This window comes from Diplotaxodon limnothrissa, linkage group LG8, assembly GCF_057381915.1.
Source record: "Diplotaxodon limnothrissa isolate DT_005_m linkage group LG8, D_limnothrissa_male_GT1.1, whole genome shotgun sequence".
NCBI lineage: Eukaryota > Metazoa > Chordata > Actinopteri > Cichliformes > Cichlidae > Diplotaxodon > Diplotaxodon limnothrissa.
This window is the reverse complement of record NC_140603.1, coordinates 4,222,067-4,244,319: the sequence shown is the minus strand read 5'-3', so window position 1 is coordinate 4,244,319 and position 22,253 is coordinate 4,222,067. Positions and strand designations below refer to the sequence as shown.

The window sequence follows — 22,253 nt, the reverse complement described above, 5'->3', positions numbered from 1 at the left end:
TGCCCCGAGCCAACACACTTACGACCTCGCCAAATATCTAGCCCGCAGCCAGCTCATTACTACAGGCCTTACCAGCTTTGATGACCAACCCATGAGTTACTGGGCATGGAAATCATCTTTCAAAACCGCAATAGCAGGGTTAGACCTTTCACCAGGAGAAGAGCTGGATTTGCTGGTGCGCTACCTTGGTAAAGATTCAGCTAAACAAGCCAAACAAATGAGAGCTGTCAATATCAGATGCCCTGAAGTTGGTTTAGCTATGGCTTGGGACAGACTTGAAGAAATATATGGCTCCCCAGAAGCTGTAGAGCAAGCTCTCTTTCAAAAGGTCTACAGCTTCCCTAAAATCACACTTAAAGAGCCTTATAGACTCCGTGATCTTGCCGACCTAATGTTAGAGCTAGAGACAGCCAAGTTGGACGGTTACTTACCTGGCTTGACCTACTTAGACACATCAAGAGGGATCCAAGCGATAGTCGAAAAATTGCCGTACAATCTACAAGAAAGGTGGATGAATATTGGTTCAAGGTACAAGCACGATTATGGCGTCAGCTTTCCCCCCTTTACTGTGTTTGTCAACTTCATTCGCACTGAAGCCAGAACACGAACTGACCCTAGCTTCAGCGTCCACAGCCCTAACCAACCCATAACATCAGAACGAAGACACATGCACGAAAGGTTCTCCAAAGGACCCATATCTGTTCACAAAACTCAAGTACAGGACAAGGCAGATGCAGAAAAGTCTAAGTATGCTGTGAATCCAAATAAACAGTGCCCAATTCACAGCAAGCCTCATCCTCTGAAAAGGTGCAGAGGGTTCAGAGAGAAACCCTTGGAAGAGCGCAAACAGATCCTCAAAAAATTAAACGTCTGCTTTCGCTGCTGCTCATCTACTGACCATTTAGCCAAGAACTGTGAATCAGAAACCACGTGCACTGAGTGTGACAGCAAAAATCACATTTCTGCCCTCCACCCAGGTCCAGCACCATGGGAGTCTAAATCGCCCCCTTCCCCACAGCAAGGCGGGGAGAGAGACAAAGCAGACACCCAAGAAGTCACGTCTCGGTGTACTGAGGTGTGTGGGGAAGGAGTGAGCGCCAGAGAATGTTCAAAAATCACACTAGTGAATGTATACCCTGCTGGACACAGAGATCAAACAAAGAAAATGTATGCAATCTTGGACGATCAGAGCAATCGATCGCTGGCACGTTCCCAGTTCTTTGATGTTTTTCAGGTCCAAGGAGAGAGTCGCCCGTACATGTTAAAGACGTGTGCCGGACTCACAGGAGTATCAGGGAGAAGTGCTTCTGGCTTTATAGTAGAGTCAGTGAATGGAAAGGCAAGTCTTCCTCTGCCAACACTCCTCGAATGTAACGAAATTCCAGATAACCGCTCTGAGATACCAACTCCAGAAGCTGCCCAACACCACGCCCATCTACGACAGATTGCCAACTTGATCCCGCCATTAGACCCAAATGCTGACATACTACTACTGCTGGGACGAGACATGCTTCGAGTCCACAAAGTCCGGGAGCAGATAAACGGCCCAGACGACGCCCCATTTGCTCAGAGACTCGACATGGGTTGGGTCGTGGTAGGTGACATCTGTCTCGATGGAGTGCACAGACCCCCACACGTGAACAGCTATAAGACTTTCATACTGGAGAATGGCCGTGCAAGCCATTTTCAGCCATGCAACGGTCAAATAACTGTTAAAGAGACATTTACCAAAGCTCCTGAACGCAGTCACAGCCTCCCAAGCCTTCCTGTGTCAGGATGTAATGTGGACAGCATTGGTCAGCAGGTCTTCACACGAACAGCGGATGATCACAAACTTGCACCATCAGTTGAGGATATGCAGTTTCTCCAAATAATGGACTCAGAGTTCTATCAGGGCAGCGACAATAGCTGGGTTGGTCCTCTGCCTTTTCGATCGCCTCGACAACGGCTCCCGAACAACAGACAACTAGCCTACGATCGCCTTATGTCACTCCGGCGCACTCTTGAAAAACGACCTGAAATGAAAACACACTTTCTGGAGTTTATGGAGAACATGCTCACCAGAGGACATGCTGAAGTGGCACCAGCTCTCAGTCAGAACCAGGAATGCTGGTACCTCCCTTTGTTTGGGGTTTACCATCCAAAGAAACCCGCCAAAATTAGGGTCGTGTTCGACTCAAGCGCCCCACATGAAGGAGTCTCTCTCAACGACGTGTTGCTAACAGGCCCCGACCTCAACAACAGTCTTGTTGGGGTGCTCATAAGATTCAGAAAGGAGCAGGTGGCCATAACGGCGGACATTGAACATATGTTCCACTGTTTTGTTGTCAAAGAGAGCCACAGAGACTTTCTCCGCTTCTTGTGGTACAAAGATAACGACATGTCATCTGAAGTTATAGAGTATCGCATGCGAGTGCACATCTTTGGGAACAGTCCCTCCCCCTCTGTCGCCATATATGGGTTGAAGAAAGCAGCAGCGACTGGCGAGCTAGATTTTGGGATTGAGGTGCGGACATTCATTGAGCGAGATTTCTATGTCGATGACGCTCTCAAGTCATTTCCTACTGAAGAAAAGGCCATACAAGTTCTCCAACAAGCTCAACGGGCTCTTGCTTCTTCAAACCTCAGACTACACAAAGTAATCTCCAACCGCCCTACAGTCCTAGAAGCTTTCCCACCAGAGGACAGGGCAAAAAACATTGGAAACTTAGACCTGTGTGCTCAAGACTCGCCAGTGCAACGCAGTTTGGGGCTGCTGTGGAATGTTGACACAGACACCTTCACATTCAAAGTTGACAATGAGCAAAAGGCCTTCACACGTAGAGGTGTCCTCTCTACTGTCAACAGTCTCTACGACCCTCTGGGGTTTCTCGCTCCAATCACAATTCAAGGCAGACTGATTCTTAGAGAACTTACCAGCTTGACGGACGACTGGGATGCAGCACTCCCAGACAACATGAAGGCAGAGTGGAGCAATTGGAAGGACTCACTTCAAGATTTAGAAGATCTCCAAATACCACGCCCCTACACTTCTCTCTCTACATCTGGCGCCCAAACCAAAACACTTTGTGTATTCGCTGATGCATCCGTGAAAGCCATTGCAGCTGTCGCTTACATCAAACTGTCTACTTTGAACAAAACAGAAATCGGCTTTGTGTTTGGAAAAACAAAGCTAGCTCCTCAAGCCGGCCTCACAATTCCAAGACTAGAGTTATGTGCCGCAGTGCTTGCAGTTGAAGTTGCGGAGCTGATAGTAGCAGAAATAGACATCATGTTTGACGACATTGAGTACTACACTGACAGTAAAGTCGTGCTAGGCTACATCCACAATCAGTCACGAAGATTTTATGTGTACGTGCATAACAGGGTCCAACGCATCCTCCAATCAACATGCTCCAACCAGTGGAGGCACGTTCCATCCGAACTCAACCCAGCAGATCATGGGTCCCGCTCCGTTGCAGCAGCGCAACTGAGCAGCACAACATGGTTTAAAGGGCCAGCCTTTCTCCTCAAACCGTCCGCACAGTCGCAATCTCCAGTCACGTTTGACCTTGTGGATCCCGCTCTTGATACAGAAATACGTCCGCTGGTGACAACAAATCTGACACAAATCGCAAGGTCAACAGTAAGTTCATCCCATCTTGAGAGGTTTTCCAACTACAGTCCTCTCCTCAGAGCAGTTGCCCGCTTGACCCACATTGCTCGTTCCTTTGGTCGATCCAACCAAGCATCCAGCTGTCGTGGTTGGCATCTGTGTCAACCCACAGTGGAAGAATTGGAAAATGCGAAGGTCTGTATCATAAAGAGCGTTCAGAGTGAGTGCTACGAAAAGGAAATAAAGTGTATTCAGGAAGGGATCCCTATTCCCCCCTCAAGCAGTCTTTGGAAACTGCATCCTATTCTAGATAGCAATGGACTCTTAAGAGTTGGAGGCCGAATCATACAATCTGAACTGGGTATCGACACCACTCACCCTCTCATCATCCCTGCCCGACACCACTTGGGAACGCTCTTAATACGGCACTATCACGAGACTGTGAAACACCAAGGAAGACATTTCACGGAAGGTGCCATTAGAGCTGCAGGATTCTGGATGGTAGGAGCCAAAAGGGCTATCAGCACAGTGCTTTTTAAGTGTGTCACATGCAAGAAATTGAGAGGAAAAGCGGAATGTCAGCAAATGGGAAACTTACCATCTGAACGAATGCAAGTTGCACCCCCCTTCACATATGTGGGTGTAGACGTGTTCGGGCCATGGGACATTGTAACCCGGCGCACGAGAGGAGGACAAGCTAGCTCTAAAAGGTGGGCCGTGATGTTCTCATGTCTGTCAACAAGAGCAGTCCATATCGAGTTGATCGAATCAATGAGCACAGACAGCTTTATAAATGCTTTAAGGCGACTTTTTGCAATCAGAGGCCCAGCAAGACAACTAAGATCGGATTGCGGTACGAACTTTATCGGCGCCTCTCGGGAACTGAAAATGGACGGATCGAACATGTCAGTCAAGGATGTCGAAGGCTACTTAAGCAAACAAAACTGTTCATGGATCTTCAACCCACCTCATGCATCCCATATGGGCGGTGCCTGGGAGCGGATGATTGGGATTGCGAGGCGAATCCTCGACTCTATGTTACAGGACTGCAAAAGAACACTACTAACACATGAACTGTTGTCAACATTCATGGCAGAAGTCTGTGCCATCATGAATGCTCGCCCCCTGATTCCTGTGTCCACCGATCCTGAGTCACCCCTCATCCTCACGCCGTCGATGCTGCTCACGATGAAACCAGACTCAGCAGCGCCACCCCCTGGTGACTTTGGAAAGGGGATATTTCTGAAAGAACAATGGAGAAGAGTACAAGGTCTCGCTGACATGTTCTGGTCCAAATGGAGACGGGAATACCTTCATACTCTTCAGTTGCGACACAAATGGCAGGACAAGAAACAAAGTCTCAAGGAAGGAGACATCGTTCTGCTCAAAGACATTCAGGTGAAGAGGGGCGATTGGCCCATGTGTATCATAACCAAGACTTTCCCAGGGAACGATGGACTTGTCCGGAAAGTCGAAGTAACTACTTCGCACTCAGGCGATAAGAAGACTTTCTGTCGTCCTGTAACAGAAGTGGTTTTGCTGCTGTCCCCCGAAAAGTTTAGTGACTGACGGTTTAATGTGGGATTGTTATAATCCCAGGCGGGGAGTGTTATGTTACTGCTTAGTTAATTTCATGTTTTAAATGTTAGTAAGTGCGCCGCCCTGCGGTCCCTTTAAGTCGATATTTTGTGACAGTAGAAGAAGAGTTAGACAGGAAGTTCATGTTTGCTTGCGATGCTGCTTCAAGATGGCTGCTCCACATTCGTGTCCTTCTTTGGGTGTTTGTTAAAGCATTGTCTGTAAGTACTCAATGGTAAAGCAACCAGGCATTCAAAGTGCTGTCTTTATGTGTGATGGACCACAGTTAGCAAGTTTTCTATGTGCTATTCATATGTAAATGAGATCGCCAGTTCATATGCTAATTAACGGTGCTAATCGTCATGTTAGCTCTTCGAATGCATTGTTAGATCATTGGCACATGTTGTTGTTAACAGTACAGATTATTAATGTACATTTCCACATATGTTTTATTGTTACAGTTTCACAAAATGAAAGAACCAGTAAACTTCTCAAGATCTCATCTATTGTCTGGAGTTCCTGGGTTCATGTTTAGCTGTGTGGATAGCTAGTCAGACTTCTAGCGAGGCCATTTACAGAGAGAGAGAGCTGTGCATCGTGGTCGAAGCAAAACCGTAAGTCAGAGTGAATCCATGTGAAGTGTAGTTTGGATTTTCTTTTGCTGCTGGTTCGGTCAATATTGTTTGGAGAGAGATCAAACTAACAGCTTTAGAATCAGCTCATAAAGGGCGTGAACACAAAGCTCGGACCTGCCGACAGATCAGAATCAGCGAGCTGTCGGCTTTCAGCCCCGACTGTGAGAAAGGCGACATCTAACTGATTCTGATCCGCGGGTCGCGCTGTGTGTTTAAGTCTATGTGCAGAATCCGTGTACCTGCTCTCATTTACTGTCTTAGCTGTTTGGTGGTTGTTGAAATTTTGTGAGGTTTCACCAGAGATTCTGGCATTTCGGGCAAAATAAATTTATATTAAAAAATCGATTCAGGATTTTAATGAATCGATTTTACGTTATCCAAGCCAGAATCGATTTTAATCGATAAATCGATTATAAAAACCCACCCCTACTGACCACCTCTCCAGCCACTCTGTGCTGGGGGAGGTTTTATTGTAGATACATCTTATCTGACAGATCTGTTTCTTGTGTTGTAAGCTTCCTGCTTCTATGACCCTTTTGGTCAGCAGGAGGTCACACAAACGCACCCCATGACAGTGCCTTGTCTTTGTAACCAAGGGGGGTTTTACGGTGGGAGGTTCTTTTGCTGTGATGTGTATTGTAACTGTCCTGTCAATAAAAAGGCTACGAGGACAGCTACTCTTTGAAGGATTTGGGCTAGAGACAGGTGAGGAGCGTGAGCTCCAAGAGCTGGTTCTGACCAAAGCTTCCCTCGTTAGCGAGTAAAAAGCCGGTTGAAGATGTTCTGTCTTGTTTTTCCGTTCTTCATGAGGAATAAGTCTCTAAACTAGCGGGGCTTGTGGAAACACAGACCCAACAAAATGTCTTTTTCTTTCTTTAATGCCCAAACCTTTTGCCCTACATGTAAAATATATACACCAAGACATAACCATCTTGTCCTCTTTCATTCAGTGTCAATTTCTCTGAGATTTGGATCTTATTGGATTTACTTATTGGATTTGCCATTGATGTGCAGCCTCCTCCATCTCCCTCTCCTGTAGAGAACAACGTTACAACATCTCCCAAAATTCAGCTGAAAACCATGGCTGCAATCACAGCATTGTAAGATGGCGAAAGATGTAACCTTAGGCCCCCACCTCGATTCAGAGATTGTCTTTCCCTTTTCACGTAAATGGCCTTCTTGACTCTGTGCTCAAACCAGCGTTCCTCCCTGTCCAAGATGTTACATCCTCATCCTTAAAAGAGTGTCCATTGGCCTGTAGGTGTGAACAGACTGCAGAGTCCTGGCCGACGAGGCAGCTCTTCTGTGTTGTGCCATCCGCTTCGCCAGAGGTTGTTTGGTTTCTCCGATGTATAAATCCTGGCAATCCTCCTGGCACTTAACAGCGTACACTATGTTACTCTGTCTGTGTCGGGGGACCCGATCCTTGGGGTGGACCAGTTTTTGGCGCAGCATGTTTTGGGGTTTAAAAGCCAAAGAGACCCAGTGTTTAGAAAAAATGCATCTCAACTGCTCTGATACTCCTGACACATATGGGATCACTACAGGTTTTTGCTTGGGCAGCGGTTGTCCTGGCCATTGATCAGTGGTCTTTGATCAGTGGGTTTTGGTCAGTGGTTGTAGATCAATGGTTATGAGAATTTGCATAATTAAGATTAAGGAACTGACTTCCCAGCCCTTTGTTCCTTCAGTGGGCTGGTTTCAGTCATTATGCAAATGTACTGTTTATAAGATTGGGGAAACCTGCAGTCAGCTGAGACTGAAGAAGTCACTTGGATGAGTGATGAAACGTTTCTCCCACAAAACGCTACGTCCAGATGAACAGAATCAACTTTTTGGAGATTTACTTTCCTGGATGATTGAAAATGCATCAAGGAGAAACAGCAAGTATACAGAATGAAATGGAATGGGCCATCTGCGACGCTACAGACAGATTAACAGCCTTAGAAAAAGATCATGAGACTCTAAAGAAAGATTACAGCAAACTACACTTGTCGTGTATTTAGAAAACAGAAGCCGCAGAAAAAATCTGCGTGTGGTGGGCATTAATGAGGGGGGAAACCCCAGCCATTTCATGGCAGAGTTTTTCTCAGAAGTGCTCGCGAAAGAAAACGGTGATTCATTTACTATAACAGACCGAACCCACAGGACCCTCGCCCCGAAACCACGGACAGGAGAGCGCCCAAGAGCCATGATAAGGGCAAGGGATAGATTCTGCAACTGTCCAGGGGAAAAGGCTGCCTCTTCTACAAAGGATCACCTGTACACATCTTCCCTGACATGAACCCCGAGGTCAGCAAACTTCGTGCGACATTTAACCCCGTGAAAGGGAAACTGCGGAATGCTGGCATCCTGTACAGTACTACTATCCCGCGAAGCTGATTATAACAGTGAACAACACCAAGCACTCATTCACAGATCCACGTGAAGCAGAGAAGTTCGTCAGTATCCACATCCAGAGCCCAGCCACATCTACTGACAAGGAGGGATAGTTGGTGCCATCTCTACAAACAACATGACCCAGGAGGGAATAGTATATAATAATAGACAATCTTAAGGAGTTTAGTGGTAAGTCTGATGTCTACAGCCCATAAAAAGCTGGACAAAAATTGTTTTTCTTTTCTTTTCCATTTGCAGCTCAGTTTCGCTGCAAATAAAGAAGGTGTTCAGGTTTGAGTTCAAGGGGATGTTCTTTAGTTTAGTTCAAGAAAGTTGTGAATTTCAGAGGCTCACATCTAGAAAGGTCAGAGTAAGATCCATTAACCAATTACTAACAGTTAGTAACTATTGGCACCTCTACTGAAGGAATGCCACAAAATCTTGTCAATTTTGTAACATGGAACTCACTTAACCTCCTAGGACCTGTCCACTTACGAGGACATTCTACTGCCACTGTACAGTATGTGGATCTCATTTTTGTCAGAAAAATAAATCAGGTAAAAAAAAAAAAAAAAAAGAAAATCTGGCAATTCTTTGTTTTTACATTCATGAGGTGCCAATATGCCCAAATATCAAAGAGAAATTAAAAATGCATGCCATGGAAGAGTTCAGGTCTCAGGAGGTTAAAAAAAAGTAAATGCGGATATAATATTTTTGCAAGAAACGCATCTAAAAGTACAAGACCACAACAGATTACGTTGCAAATGGATAGAACAAATATTTCACTCGTTTAATGCAGGAAGCAGAGTCACAGCTATACTAATCCAAAAAACAGAACCATTTACTGCAGCAAAAATATTACCAGACGCTCAAGGTAGATATATTATTGTAACTGGCAAAGTTTATGGTCATTTAGTTACATTAGTAAACATTTACGCTCCAAATATTGGAGCGTAAATAGAAGTCTGGGCTCGGGAGAACCCGAGTGCCCTGGAGGGACTTTCCCTGCCGGATACACGATGGACGGGTGGCAGAGGATCGTGTGCCTGGCAGGACTGTCGATCGAGGACGCTGAAGATATCTACCTATTCGGAACCATGATAACAGGGTTCTTGCTGATCGGAGCTGGCTTGGCCCTGGCTTATCGGAGAATTAAGAGAGCGGAACCGGCTGTTCAAACCCCCACAAGGCTGCCCGCTGGGATTGGAACGACAGGTGCGACTTCTCAGAAAGGGCTCACTGAAGGCAGCATGGTTAAGAGCTTGGAGGCGCTTACGACTGCAGTGAATGCTCAGAATAACACCTTTGAGCGTATGTATGTTGGATTACATCAGGAAAGAATCAACTCAGAACAACATCTCTGGGCGGAGCTGGATTACACCTCGGATCAGTTGGCTGCGGTCGTGAGGTCTCAGAATCTGCTATGTGAGCAAAAAGAGTGACAAGACCACAGAATCGACGGCTAATAACATCACGGAGAAGCTCGCAGCTATTAACGGGAGACTGAGAGACCAGTGTCGGAGTGTTAAAAACATCTTGAAAGTCTCAATTACCATCATAATGCGGCTACCCCTTCGGCGCCAGCTGTGGGCTCAAGGCCAAGGCCAAGGCTCAAGGCTGGAGCCGAACAACAACTCCTTGATAACGACTGTGTTGAGTCTGTTCCTTCCCATTCCATGCAAGGCCACCTGGGTTGGCTGGAAGACTGTTTACTTAGCCTGGCAGGGCGAAGGACACTGTCTCAGCTGAACTATGGACACGCACACACATACATATACTGATACTGATAAGCACTCACTGACGCATCACCCTCCCTATGTATCCCTATTGTGATTAATAAAGCCTTTTTTAATAAATTAGTCTCCTTAATATCCTATTTCATATGGAACAGAAAGAACCCAAGAATCAAGAAGAGTAGAGACCGACATGTCAGGGAGGGATGGGGTTGCCATGCATCCGTCTTTATTATTGGTAAGGTAATGTTCGTTCCATGTCGTTTTGGTTGAGCACTCGGGGGGCCGACTGGACAACGATGGAAAGTGAAAGTTGTTATCCCTCCTCATTAGAAGCTATGATCTATTCAGCTCTCCCTATCCCTAGACACGACCTTAAGAATCCTGTAATCTCTCATACAATTAAAATCTGAACTCAGATAAGGAAACATTACGGGTGGAATGAAGCCTCCATACTATCTCCACTCATGAATAACGCAACATTCACACCATCACTTTCAAACATTTCATTTCTCCAATGTAACCTTAAGGGGCTGCACTCAATAAAGGATTTATTCATCAGTAAGGGTTCCAGCAATTGCAAGAAAAATGTAACTTGCACAGTAATGACTTCTTCAAATACTTACAGATCAGAAGCTCTGTAAGGAGTAATTTTCTATCCTTTCCAGATCAACCCCCAGACTCTATCTTAGATAACTTATTCCAGTTCGATCCACTCAAAAAAGGACTAATAACAAAAATTCACAATGCATGGTCACAACTGGATGGAACTACCACGCTTGATCATCTGAAAGAGGCCTGGCAGAATGACCTTGGTATGAGAATCACAGATAGTCAATGGACAAAAGCCCAAGAAAATGTAAACTCTTCCTCTGTTTGTATTCATCATGGACTCTTACAGTTTAAAGTGCTACATAGACTCCATTTATCAAAGTTGAAAGTGTCAAAAATGTTCCCCAATGTAAACTTGTCCTGCGAAAGATGTAAACAGCAACCTGCTTCACTGGCGCATATGTTTTGGAATTGTCCCTGTAAAGCAACATATTGGAATAATGTCTTTCAAACCTTGTCTAAGATTCTAAAACAAACACTGAAGCCAGACCCAATCTGTGCTTTATTTGGAGTGAAGCCAGTTGTTGTAGATTTGTCAGCCACCCAAAATAATGTAATACATTTTGTGACACTGCTAGCACACAGTTTAATTTTACTAAACTGGAAGCAAAAAGTGCCTCCTACCAAATCAGCGTTAATACAAGATATAATGAAACATTTGCAGCTGGAAAGAATTAAACTCCTACTAAGGGGGAAGTTGGAATAATTCTATCCAACCCGGCAGCCTTTTATAGATCAATACAGCACAGATATAAACAATCACTGAGCCTCATTGGTAGTCAGATAAATAACATCCTCTGTCCAACTTTCTTTTGTTGTTTGTCGTATTTTATTCTGTTCAACTTTTACCGTATATATGTAATCAGTTATATTTGAATCTTTGTCATCTTTATGGAAAAGGAAAACTGGGAAACCAAATGAAGAGATTTGGAAAAAAAAATGCAAAAAAAGGTGAAAATTGAAAAATTGAAAATCGTTTTTGTTTTGTTTTTTAACATATATTTCTAGTTAGAGAAATTTAAGAGGTTTATCCCTCAAAACTTTAAATACACAAAAGTTTATTTTGAGTGTCTTCATAGTTTTATTTTTGAGACACACCAATTTTTATATACTGCAGAAAAAACAAAAATAAATATTAGAATGCAAATTTGCAAAAAAACAGCATGTGAATCAAAATAAACTATTTTCAGCAGTGCAATTTAAGTTCTAAGCATCCCAGAAACTATACAGAAAAGCATAAAGTCAAACATGACTTTTAAAAACACCAATGACAAAATGACGTCACTTCCGGTTTCGGCCAGGTAATGGCGGATATGCGATAGTTCGCGCTGACGTCTATTCCAAGGTAGGAAGTGTTATGAACAGCTGATCAGATCGTCAAAGCGTGTTTCTGGAATATTATGTTTTTGTTGCTGCAAGTGCTTTTTATGCAGTTTTTGCAAAGCTATATGTGGAAGGAAACGGTGACCGAGGACAAGCTGATGGCATAAGATGTAAGTACAACTCCTCCAGTTTCATATGCAAAAAAAATTATTGCGCTAGCTTACGTGGTTGCAGTTCTACAGGGATTTAAAAATAGTTACGCAAAACGGAGCGTGCCCGTTTTGATCGGTTTTAAAGGGTTTAGAAAAAATAAAGTAACATAGAGAAACAGTATGTGTGCAGAAAAATAAATAAATAAATAAAATACTCTGGAGGAGTCACACAAAGCCTGCTTGGTTGGGGGATATAAATTTGATCCATTTATCCCAAATTTGGTAAAACTTGTCTTTCTGGATTCCAAGAGAGTACATCAATTTTTCCATTCTAAAAATTTCAAGAATAGTTTCATACCAATCATCTAATGTTGGTGGGACTCGGTTCATCCACCTTCTTGTAATAGATTTTTTGCTAGCAGCTAGAAGAGCCTGCAGCAGCTTTATATCCGTCCTCCGTTCTAGAATTATAACATGATCCACGTATAAATTTACAAAGTCAAACGGAATCTGTACCTCAATGTTTTATGAATCCCACTCCAGTACAGGTACCGCCTGGGACAGTCCCAAAACACGTGATAATGGTTTGCCTCCACTGAACCACACTGCCTCCAACACTCTGAATTCGTATTGCTAAATTTACCCTGGACTAGAATCTTAAAGTATCTTATGATATTTTTCCAGCAATGTTCTCTCCATTCTAATGAATTAGTGGAGGACCACTGTGAGCAACATATTTCTTCCCAATCTTTTTCCAAAATGCTAATTCCAGCTTCACTCTCCCACTTTTCCTTTATATATAGAATACTGTCTTTCTTGCATAGAGTAGTGCATTGTATAACCTTGAAATAGATGTATTTATAGTTGAACTATGGGCAAGTTTCAGGATTTTGAGAAAGTTAGTTTCATTCTACGTTAAATTTATAATTTTCCATTGTTTATTAAAGGAATCTTGCATTTGAAGGAACCAAAGGTTACTTTTTCACGTTTACTTAAGGAAAGAAGACGACTCAGTAAAAGAAAGAAACCAAAGAAACCAGACTATACTCCAAACACATTACACCACACAGTAATGTGTTTGGAGTCCAAACACGCAAAAGGTTATGTATTCTTAAAATCTAAAAACTTGGTATGGATATCGCTAGCTGTCTTAACCACCATCACTCACTCCCACAGCTTTTCCCTCTCCTCAGCAACCAAATACTACTGTATATTAGTACAGTCACGTCTTCCTCTTTTATCCTGAATTCACCTACCTCATCCTGCGGAGGCTGCTCCTTGGGAGTTCCCCATTGTCCCCAAAGTCAACGTAATAAAGGTCCACCAGTCCAGAGCCTAGGACTCCCAGCACCCTTGCCCTGTTCCATGTGCCATGGTCTCTGTATGGAGCAGCCACAATGTCCCCTACAACAATGGTTTCCACTCGCTGATCCTACAGATCAGAAAAGCAGATGAGTTCAAACACAAATCAGACACTGGGTTGCAGAAGGTGCTGCAGGGATAGAGGTGCCCCATGGGCTGTGTGAGCTTATTGTTAACATACTTTTTATTCACACGCAGGATCTCAGATATTTTTCTATATCTACTCGATGAATAGTTGCAGGCCTGCTTCTTATCATCAGAGCCTGGCTTTTAGCGTTCTCTAAATCACATTTTAAATGCCATTACTACAAGTTACCCAGCTTTCTGAACTGTTGTAAGATCTGCAGCACATAATCAAGACTCTTAAAAAAAGTCAGTTCTACCAGGGTAAAGAAAAAAAATACTGGCAACCGTCAGTATTACCTGTCAGCCTCCTGGTAGGCACACCGACGGCATCAATTTCAAAATCCTATATCACTGCATTCCCGAGTTATCGCTGAGAAATCAGTGATGGTAACAGATTCTAACCCATCCAAGACTTTTGTAGATTCACCTATAGTATCAATTTAAAAAAGGGAAAATACTTGGATCTTTGCAGTTTCAAGTGTGTGGAAGTATATCGGAACTCTCAACTCTCATTCTGGCCCACAAGGGAACTCTTGTGGAACAAGAGAGACACAAGGAGAGCAAGATATGTCCTTACTGTAGAGTTTCCATTGTTGTAGAAGTGGTTCATCTCCTCTGTTAGTTTGTCCAGCTGAATGGATCGAACCCCCAGGATCTGAATCCAGAAGTGGTTTGGGTTCTCTGATGCAGAAACATACACCTCAAGGTGTTCGTCAGGCTGGAAGCTCAAGTCTGGGCTTGCAACTGGAAAACACAGAGAAAATATGAAATTACTACACTTAAAGACACATTACATGGCTGCTCTGGGGTGACTGAAATCTGAACTCACTTTCAAACTTGGACACTTCAGAGAAGGTCTTAGTAGTTGTACTGCCCTCCTTCTTGCTGGCTTTTTTGATTTTTGACTCTCCCACCTGGTCAAAAAATGTTTCTGGTTCTCCTGTGGTCCCGTTGGCAAAGACAAGCACATTCTCCTCTATGTGGGAGAAGGGACTGTTGTTGTTCAAGAACAATAGAGGTTCAGTCTCTGTGTCGTTTGACTTCTGACTCACGACATTATGGCCACGTTTCTGGCGCCGGGCTGATGACTGTGAGATTGTTGTCCTCACCATCATGTCCTCGGTGACTTTTTCTAGAATCATATCCTTTGAACAGGTTTCAAAAGCAGGAGTTAGATGTCCCCTCAACTAAAATTAAAGGATGTGGTACACACAGGAGATCCAAATCAAGGCACTGTGCGTTACCTGTGCCTTTTTCACCTCCTGCCTGGTCCCTGTAATCGTCACCATGCCCTTTGCCTGTACACCGTGTGCTGGCTCTTTGGAACACACCACTTTGGCTCCTGTAGTTCGGGTGATCTGTTTCAAACTCTCTCCACCACGGCCTGCAATACACAGATAATCATGTTCTCCTAACAATTATTTCATATAGGGGTGAGATAAAATGGGGACTTTTTTCTTAAACTGACATAAGGCTAAGTGAATAGTTATCACGGGGTTCGAATGTTAGCCATTAAAACCTCATACATAAAGATAACTCAGATAAAGAGAAATATGATTAATGGTAAATTCACTTTTACTTATATAGCGCCAAATCACAACAACAGTAACCTCAAGGCACTTTATATTGTAAGGTAGACCCTACAATAATACATACAGAGAAATTCACTTTTCACACAAATTTAGTATAAGACTTTCTGGTTATGTTTACAAAGCTCACAGTGCAAAGAAGCCAAGGGACCATTTTCCCCATAAACTCTACACAAACAGTTTTTTTTTGTTGTTTGTTTTTTTGCAATCCAAGAAGTTGCCCCATGCTAATCAACAGAAAGAATGCAGGTTAAAGTAACTTCTGCTTTGGCTTCATTTTCACAGCCAGAACCTACAGCTTTCTAACATTATTTATGAACTACAGGGAGTGCAGAATTATTAGGCAAATGAGTATTTTGTCCACATCATCCTCTTCATGCATGTTGTCTTACTCCAAGCTGTATAGGCTTGAAAGCCTACTACCAATTAAGCATATTAGGTGATGTGCATCGCTGTAATGAGAAGGGGTGTGGTCTAATGACATCAACACCCTATATCAGGTGTGCATAATTATTAGGCAACGTCCTTTCCTTTGGCAAAATGGGTCAAAAGAAGGACTTGACAGGCTCAGAAAAGTCAAAAATAGTGAGATATCTTGCAGAGGGATGCAGCAGTCTCAAAATTGCAAAGCTTCTGAAGCGTGATCATCGAACAATCAAGCGTTTCATTCAAAATAGTCAACAGGGTCGCAAGAAGCGTGTGGAAAAACCAAGGCGCAAAATAACTGCCCATGAACTGAGAAAAGTCAAGCGTGCAGCTGCCAAGATGCCACTTGCCACCAGTTTGGTCATATTTCAGAGCTGCAACATCACTGGAGTGCCCAAAAGCACAAGGTGTGCAATACTTAGAGACATGGCCAAGGTAAGAAAGGCTGAAAGACGACCACCACTGAACAAGACACACAAGCTGAAACGTCAAGACTGGGCCAAGAAATATCTCAAGACTGGTTTTTCTAAGGTTTTATGGACTGATGAAATGAGAGTGAGTCTTGATGGGCCAGATGGATGGGCCCGTGGCTGGATTGGTAAAGGGCAGAGAGCTCCAGTCCCACTCAGACGCCAGCAAGGTGGAGGTGGAGTACTGGTTTGGGCTGGTATCATCAAAGATGAGCTTGTGGGGCCTTTTCGGGTTGAGGATGGAGTCAAGCTCAACTCCCAGTCCTACTGCCAGTTTCTGGAAGACACCTTCTTCAAGCAGTGGTACAGGAAGAAGTCTGCATCCTTCAAGAAAAACATGATTTTCATGCAGGACAATGCTCCATCACACGCGTCCAAGTACTCCACAGCGTGGCTGCAAGAAAGGGTATAAAAGAAGAAAAACTAATGACATGGCCTCCTTGTTCACCTGATCTGAACCCCATTGAGAACCTGTGGTCCATCATCAAATGTGAGATTTACAAGGAGGGATAACAGTACACCTCTCTGAACAGTGTCTGGGAGGCTGTGGTTGCTGCTGCACGCAATGTTGATGGTGAACAGATCAAAACACTGACAGAATCCATGGATGGCAGGCTTTTGAGTGTCCTTGCAAAGAAAGGTGGCTATATTGGTCGCTGATTTGTTTTGTTTTGTTTTGTTTTTGAATGTCAGAAATGTATATTTGTGAATGTGGAGATGTTATATTGGTTTCACTGGTAAGAATAAATAATTGAAATGGGTATATATTTGTTTTTTGTTAAGTTGCCTAATAATTATGCACAGTAATAGTCACCTGCACGCACAGATATCCCCCTAAAATAGCTAAAACTAAAAACAAACTAAAAACTACTTCCAAAAACATTCAGCTTTGATATTAATGAGTTTTTTGGGTTCATTGAGAACATTGTTGTTGTTCAATAATAAAATTATTCCTCAAAAATACAACTTGCCTAATAATTCTGCACTCCCTGTATAATAAAAGAGATACTCTGCCCTCCCTCCTGGCCAGCTGATCTGCTTGTCACTTACTGGAGCTTTTAGTTTTGAAAATGATGCCTGGTAATGAAAAAAAAAAACAATTGACATGATCAAAGATTCAGTCTACCTATTATGCGTCCAAAAGAGGACTGTGGAACCTCCAAAATCTCTGAGACAAGTTCACATTCTGTGAGCAGGTTCTCCAGGACACAGCGGGCCAGTAAGACCTGCTCCTTAGAGCCCTGAAGCAGGAAACATACGGTCGTCTTACATTCATGATCTCCTGAATCTGACATGACCCTCACTTGAGCTCCAGACTTCTCAGTCACCTGAAAAGTTAGCATACAAAGAGAAAGAAAGACTAGCTCAATCTGTGAAACTAATTTAAGACCTGCTTGTAAAACGTGGAACTCCAAAATTGCAATTGAGAAGTAGCAATGGCATACTGAAAAATAGAAAAAATCTTATATAGGTATGCAGGGGTGAGGCATTAATTCAAGAGAGAATTTCCTCAGTGTAAATATATTCAGCTGCATACACACAGGGACACTTAGACGTTATCATATCTTCATGGTGCTAACAATCAGACTGAACTCTAAACTTGAGCTGGGAGGCAACTGAATACAGCTAAAATACAACTGAGTGAAAAAAATAACAATCCATCTCACTTCAATACTTTATCTAACACATTAAGTAACTAAGAAATGAATCTAAGAATACATATTTACTGAATAGTATTTTAGGAAAATAAAAATTACATTAACAAAGTAAATGTCCAATTCATGGTCACTGGGGGGCTGGAACCTATCCCAGCTGCCTTGGGATGAGAGGCAGGGTTCACCCTGAACAGGTTGCCAGTCTCTCACAGAAAAACATTCACACCTATTAGCAATTTAGAATCATCAATTAACCACCCCCACTAATAATAATAATAATAATAATAATAATAATAACAACAACAACAAATTTTATTTATAAAGCGCCTTTCAAGACACCAAAGGACACTGTACAATAGGATAAAACACATAATAGAACAATGACACAATGAAGAACAATAAAACAAAAGCACAAGATACAGTGGGTTCACAGTGAATATGCAGACTTGAACAGATGGGTTTTGAATTGAGATTTAAACTGGGGGAGAGAACCAATGTTTCTTACATCAGGGAGTAGAGAGTTCTACAGCCTGGCAGCAGAGCAGCTAAAAGCTCTGCTTCACATGGTGGTGAGGTGGAAGGAAGGCACAGAAAGCTGGATAGAAGAAGATCAAAGTGAGCAGGCAGAAAAAGTAGTGCTTAACAGGTCACAAAGGTAAGGAGGAGCGAGGTTATGAATGGCCTTGAAGGTGAGCAGAAGAAGTTTGTATATTATCTGGAATTTCACTGGGAGCCAGTGAAGTTCCTGAAGAACAGGGGTGATGTAGGAGGGGGTTCTGGTGATAATGCGAGCAGCAGAGTTCTGAACCAGTTGAAGCTTATGGAGGGATTTTTGGGGAAGACCATGCAAGAGAGAGTTGCAGTAGTCAATGCGGGAGGTAACAAGACTGTGGACAAGAGTGGAAAGAGAAGGACGTAATCTGTTAATATTGCTTAGATGGAAGTAGCCAGAACAGGTGAGATTATTGATGTGAGATTATAGGAAAGTGAAATGTCTAGGATGACACCAAGGCTCTTCACCTGAGGAGAAGGGAAAACTGTGGAGTTATTGATAGTGAGTGAGAAATGGTTCGCCTTCAGAAGGTCAGATTTGGTGCCAATAAGGAGGATTTCAGTTTTATCCTCATTGAGCTTTAGAAAATTAGAGGACGGTGATGTCATCAGAGAAGGACCGGCGCTCAGCATTGCAGAGTGAGCACAAGGAAAGCGGCGGGGCCAGACAGCATCACCGGCCGTCTGCTGCGCTGCTGTGCTGACCAGCTAGCAGGTGTGTTCACTTCGATTTTAACGAGTACCTGGCTAAGTCTGTGGTCCCCACATGCTTCAAGAGATCTACCATCATCCCTGTCCCCAAGAACAACAAGCCCTCATGCCTGAATGACTACCGGCCAGTTGCACTGACCTGAAGAAAACCATCTCCTCTTCCATCCCAGACACCACAGATCCGCTCCAGTTCGCCTACTGACCCAACAGATCCACGGAGGACGCCATCGCCCACGTCTTGCACACAACCCTTAGCCACGTGAACAAGAAACAGGGTAACTATGTGAGAATGCCATCTCCAACAACGATGGATGAAGTGAAGAATCTGCTCAATGACGGCAAGACCAAGGAGCTGGTGGTGGACTTAAGAAGGAGTCAGCACAGAGACTACAAGCCCATTATCATTAATGGAGCTCCAGTAGAGTGTGCAGTCCTTCAAGTATCTCGGTGTCCACATCTCCTCAGACCTGACATGGGCTGCCCACATTCAGGTCCAGACCAAAAAGGCTAGGCAGCGCCTGTATCACCTACGACAACTGAGGAAGTTCAGAGTCTCTCCAGTGATTCTCAGGACTTTCTATACAGGCACTGTGGAGAGCATCCTCACACAGAACATCACATGCTGGTATGAAAACAGCGGTGTCAAGGATAAAAAAAAAACTCTCCAGAAAGTAATCCATATGGCAGAACGCTGCTGCAGGACTGCTCTCCCTTCCCTACAGGAAATTTACGTCAAGAGATGCTGAACTAGAGCAACTGAGATTTTGAAGGACCTGTCCCATCCCAGCAACAAACTGTTCCCGCTTCTGAAATCAGGCAGAAGGTTCTCCACCATCTGAACAAAAACAGAGAGGCTCAAGAGGAGTTTTTATCCTCAGGCCATTCGTGTGTCGAATCAGCAATCACCCTTAAGTGACTGAGACAGGACTCATTACCACATTCTCATATCATCCTGATCTTTCTGGCCTCACTATAGCACAGGAGACTTTAACACCCTTCCCACGCAATGTACACAAGCTGTAAATTTCCAGATTGTTTTATTTTATTTCTATTTATATAATGTACATAACTCACCCACTTGCTGCACATTATGTCCTCTTTGCATATACTCATTCACTGTATACAAAGTTCTGTCTGTCTCGCTCTTTTTTTCTTTGCACAGTCGAGGAACGTATCAGGTCACATTTCACTGCGTGTTACACCTGTATAACCATGCACGTGACAAATAAAGAATATTGAATCTTGAATCTGAATCTGAGATAAACCAGGATTTTAATTCGGATAGACATTCTGTAAGGGAAGAAGGTGGGAGGGAGGAATCAGGTCTGCAGGAAAGATTTAACTGGGTGTCATCAGCAAAACAGTGAAAGTGAAGATCAAATTCTAGAGGGAGGATGTATATTATGAAGAGATGAGGGCCTAAGACTGAACCTTGGGGGTACACCAGAAGTGACCGGGAATAGACGAGAGCGGAATGATTTCAGTTGAATAAACTGGGAGCGGTCAAGGAGATATGATTGAAACCAGGCTAGGGGTGTGTCAGAGATGCCGAGAGAGGAAAGTCTGCTTAGAAGGACGGAGTGAGAGATGGTGTCGAAGGCTGAGTTCAGATCCAAAAGGGCGAGAATGTCAAGAAGACCAGTGATCTTCTCGACATTAGTGACTTTAGGTAAAGCAGTTTCTGTACTGTGACATGAACGAAAACCAGATTGAAATCTCTCATAGATGTTATTATTAACCAGTTGTGAATAAAGTTCCAACTACTTTTCCGAGTATTTTAGAGATGAAGGGTAGATTAGAAATCAGATGGAGGTTGTTAAAGTTGTTAGGATCCAAAGAACGTTTTATCAGTATAGACTGTCCTGTATTTGGCTCCATCCATCTTCCCATCAACTCTGACCAGCTTCCCTGTCCCTGCTGAAGAGAAGCACCCCCAGAGCATGATGCTGCCACCACCATATCTGACAGTGGGGATGGTGTGTTCAGAGTGATGTGCAGTGTTAGTTTTCTGCCACACATAGCGTTTTGCATTTTGGCCAAAAAGTTCCATTTTGGTCTCATCTGACCAGAGTAGCTTCTTCCACATGTTTGCTGTGTCCCCCACATGGCTTGTGGCAAACTGCAAAGGGACTTCTTATGGTTTTCTGTTAACAATGGCTTTCTTCTTGCCACTCTTCCATAAAGGCCAACTTTGTGCAGTGCACGACTAATTAGAATTAGAATTAGAATTCAACTTTATTGTCATTGCACATTCACAGGTACAGGGCAACGAAATGCAGTTTGCATCCATCCAGAAGTGCTTTAGTGATATAGATATATTACAATATATATTAGCAATAATATAGATATGTGAGTATATTACAGAAATGGGTCTATTATGGTATGTTATAATGTACACGGTATGAAGTATGTTGTGAATATTCTATAACTATAAGTATGTACAGGCTGTAGTGAGTACAAGCTATGTACAGGCTATGAACAGGATATAAATATGAAAAACTATACAGAATATGAAATAAATAACTTTACAGAAATCTGAGATATACAGCTATACAGAAATGGGAACTATGCAAGTTGTAAACAGTTGTAGGGTTAAAAATTATCGAATGTACAGAATGATTATTTACACAGAGCTATACAGTAGTTCAGTTAAGATAAGTGAGATATAATTCCTACAGAGGCTATATAAAGTGCTAGTGGTTGTGAGTGGTGGTTCAGTCCATGTTATTATTGTGTGTTTGAGGGTACGGTTGTCCATTGTGGGTGTGTGTGTGTTCAGTCCATGTGTTAACGTGGGTCAGATGTCAGGAGGCAGAGTTCAGGAGTCTGACAGCTGTGGGGAAGAAGCTGTTCCGGTACCTGGTGGTCTTAGTCCGGAGGCTCCTGTAGCGCCTCCCAGAGGGCAGGAGGGTGAAGAGTCCATGTGATGGGTGACTGGGGTCTTTGATGATTTTCCCAGCCCTTTTCAGACACCGCTTCCTGTAGATGTCTTTCATGGCAGGAAGTGGTGCTCCGGCGATGCGCTGGGCAGTTTTCACGACCCTCTGCAACGCCTTCTGGTCCGAGGCAGAGCAGTTCCAATACCAGACTGTTATACAGTTGGTCAGGATGCTCTCGATGGTGCAACGATAGAAGTTCACCAGGATGTCTGAGGACAGGTGGTTCTTCCTCAGAGTCCTCAAGAAGAAGAGGCCCTGGTGAGCCTTCTTGACCAGCTTGGAGCAGTTGGTTGTCCAGGTGAGATCCTCGGAGATGTGGACTCCCAGGAACTTGAAGCTGCTCACACGCTCCACAGCCGTCCCCTTAATGTGGATGGGTGGATGTGGGTCAGCATTCCTCCTGTAGTCCACGATGA

The 22,253-nt window shown here is 43.5% G+C and overlaps 1 protein-coding gene across 1 annotated transcript in view; it reads right to left on the bottom strand.

Moving 5' to 3' along the window:
* tdrkh (tudor and KH domain containing) overlaps positions 1-22,253 on the bottom strand; it is a 40,278-nt gene that overhangs the window by 8,975 nt on the left and 9,050 nt on the right. The window contains exons 4-8 of the mRNA XM_085360337.1: positions 17,107-17,308; positions 14,740-14,879; positions 14,325-14,640; positions 14,073-14,239; positions 13,264-13,439 (exon numbers count right to left, since the gene is read on the bottom strand). Coding sequence (XP_085216463.1) covers positions 13,264-13,439; positions 14,073-14,239; positions 14,325-14,640; positions 14,740-14,879; positions 17,107-17,308 — 1,001 coding nt within the window. The remainder of the gene's footprint in view (positions 1-13,263; positions 13,440-14,072; positions 14,240-14,324; positions 14,641-14,739; positions 14,880-17,106; positions 17,309-22,253) is intronic.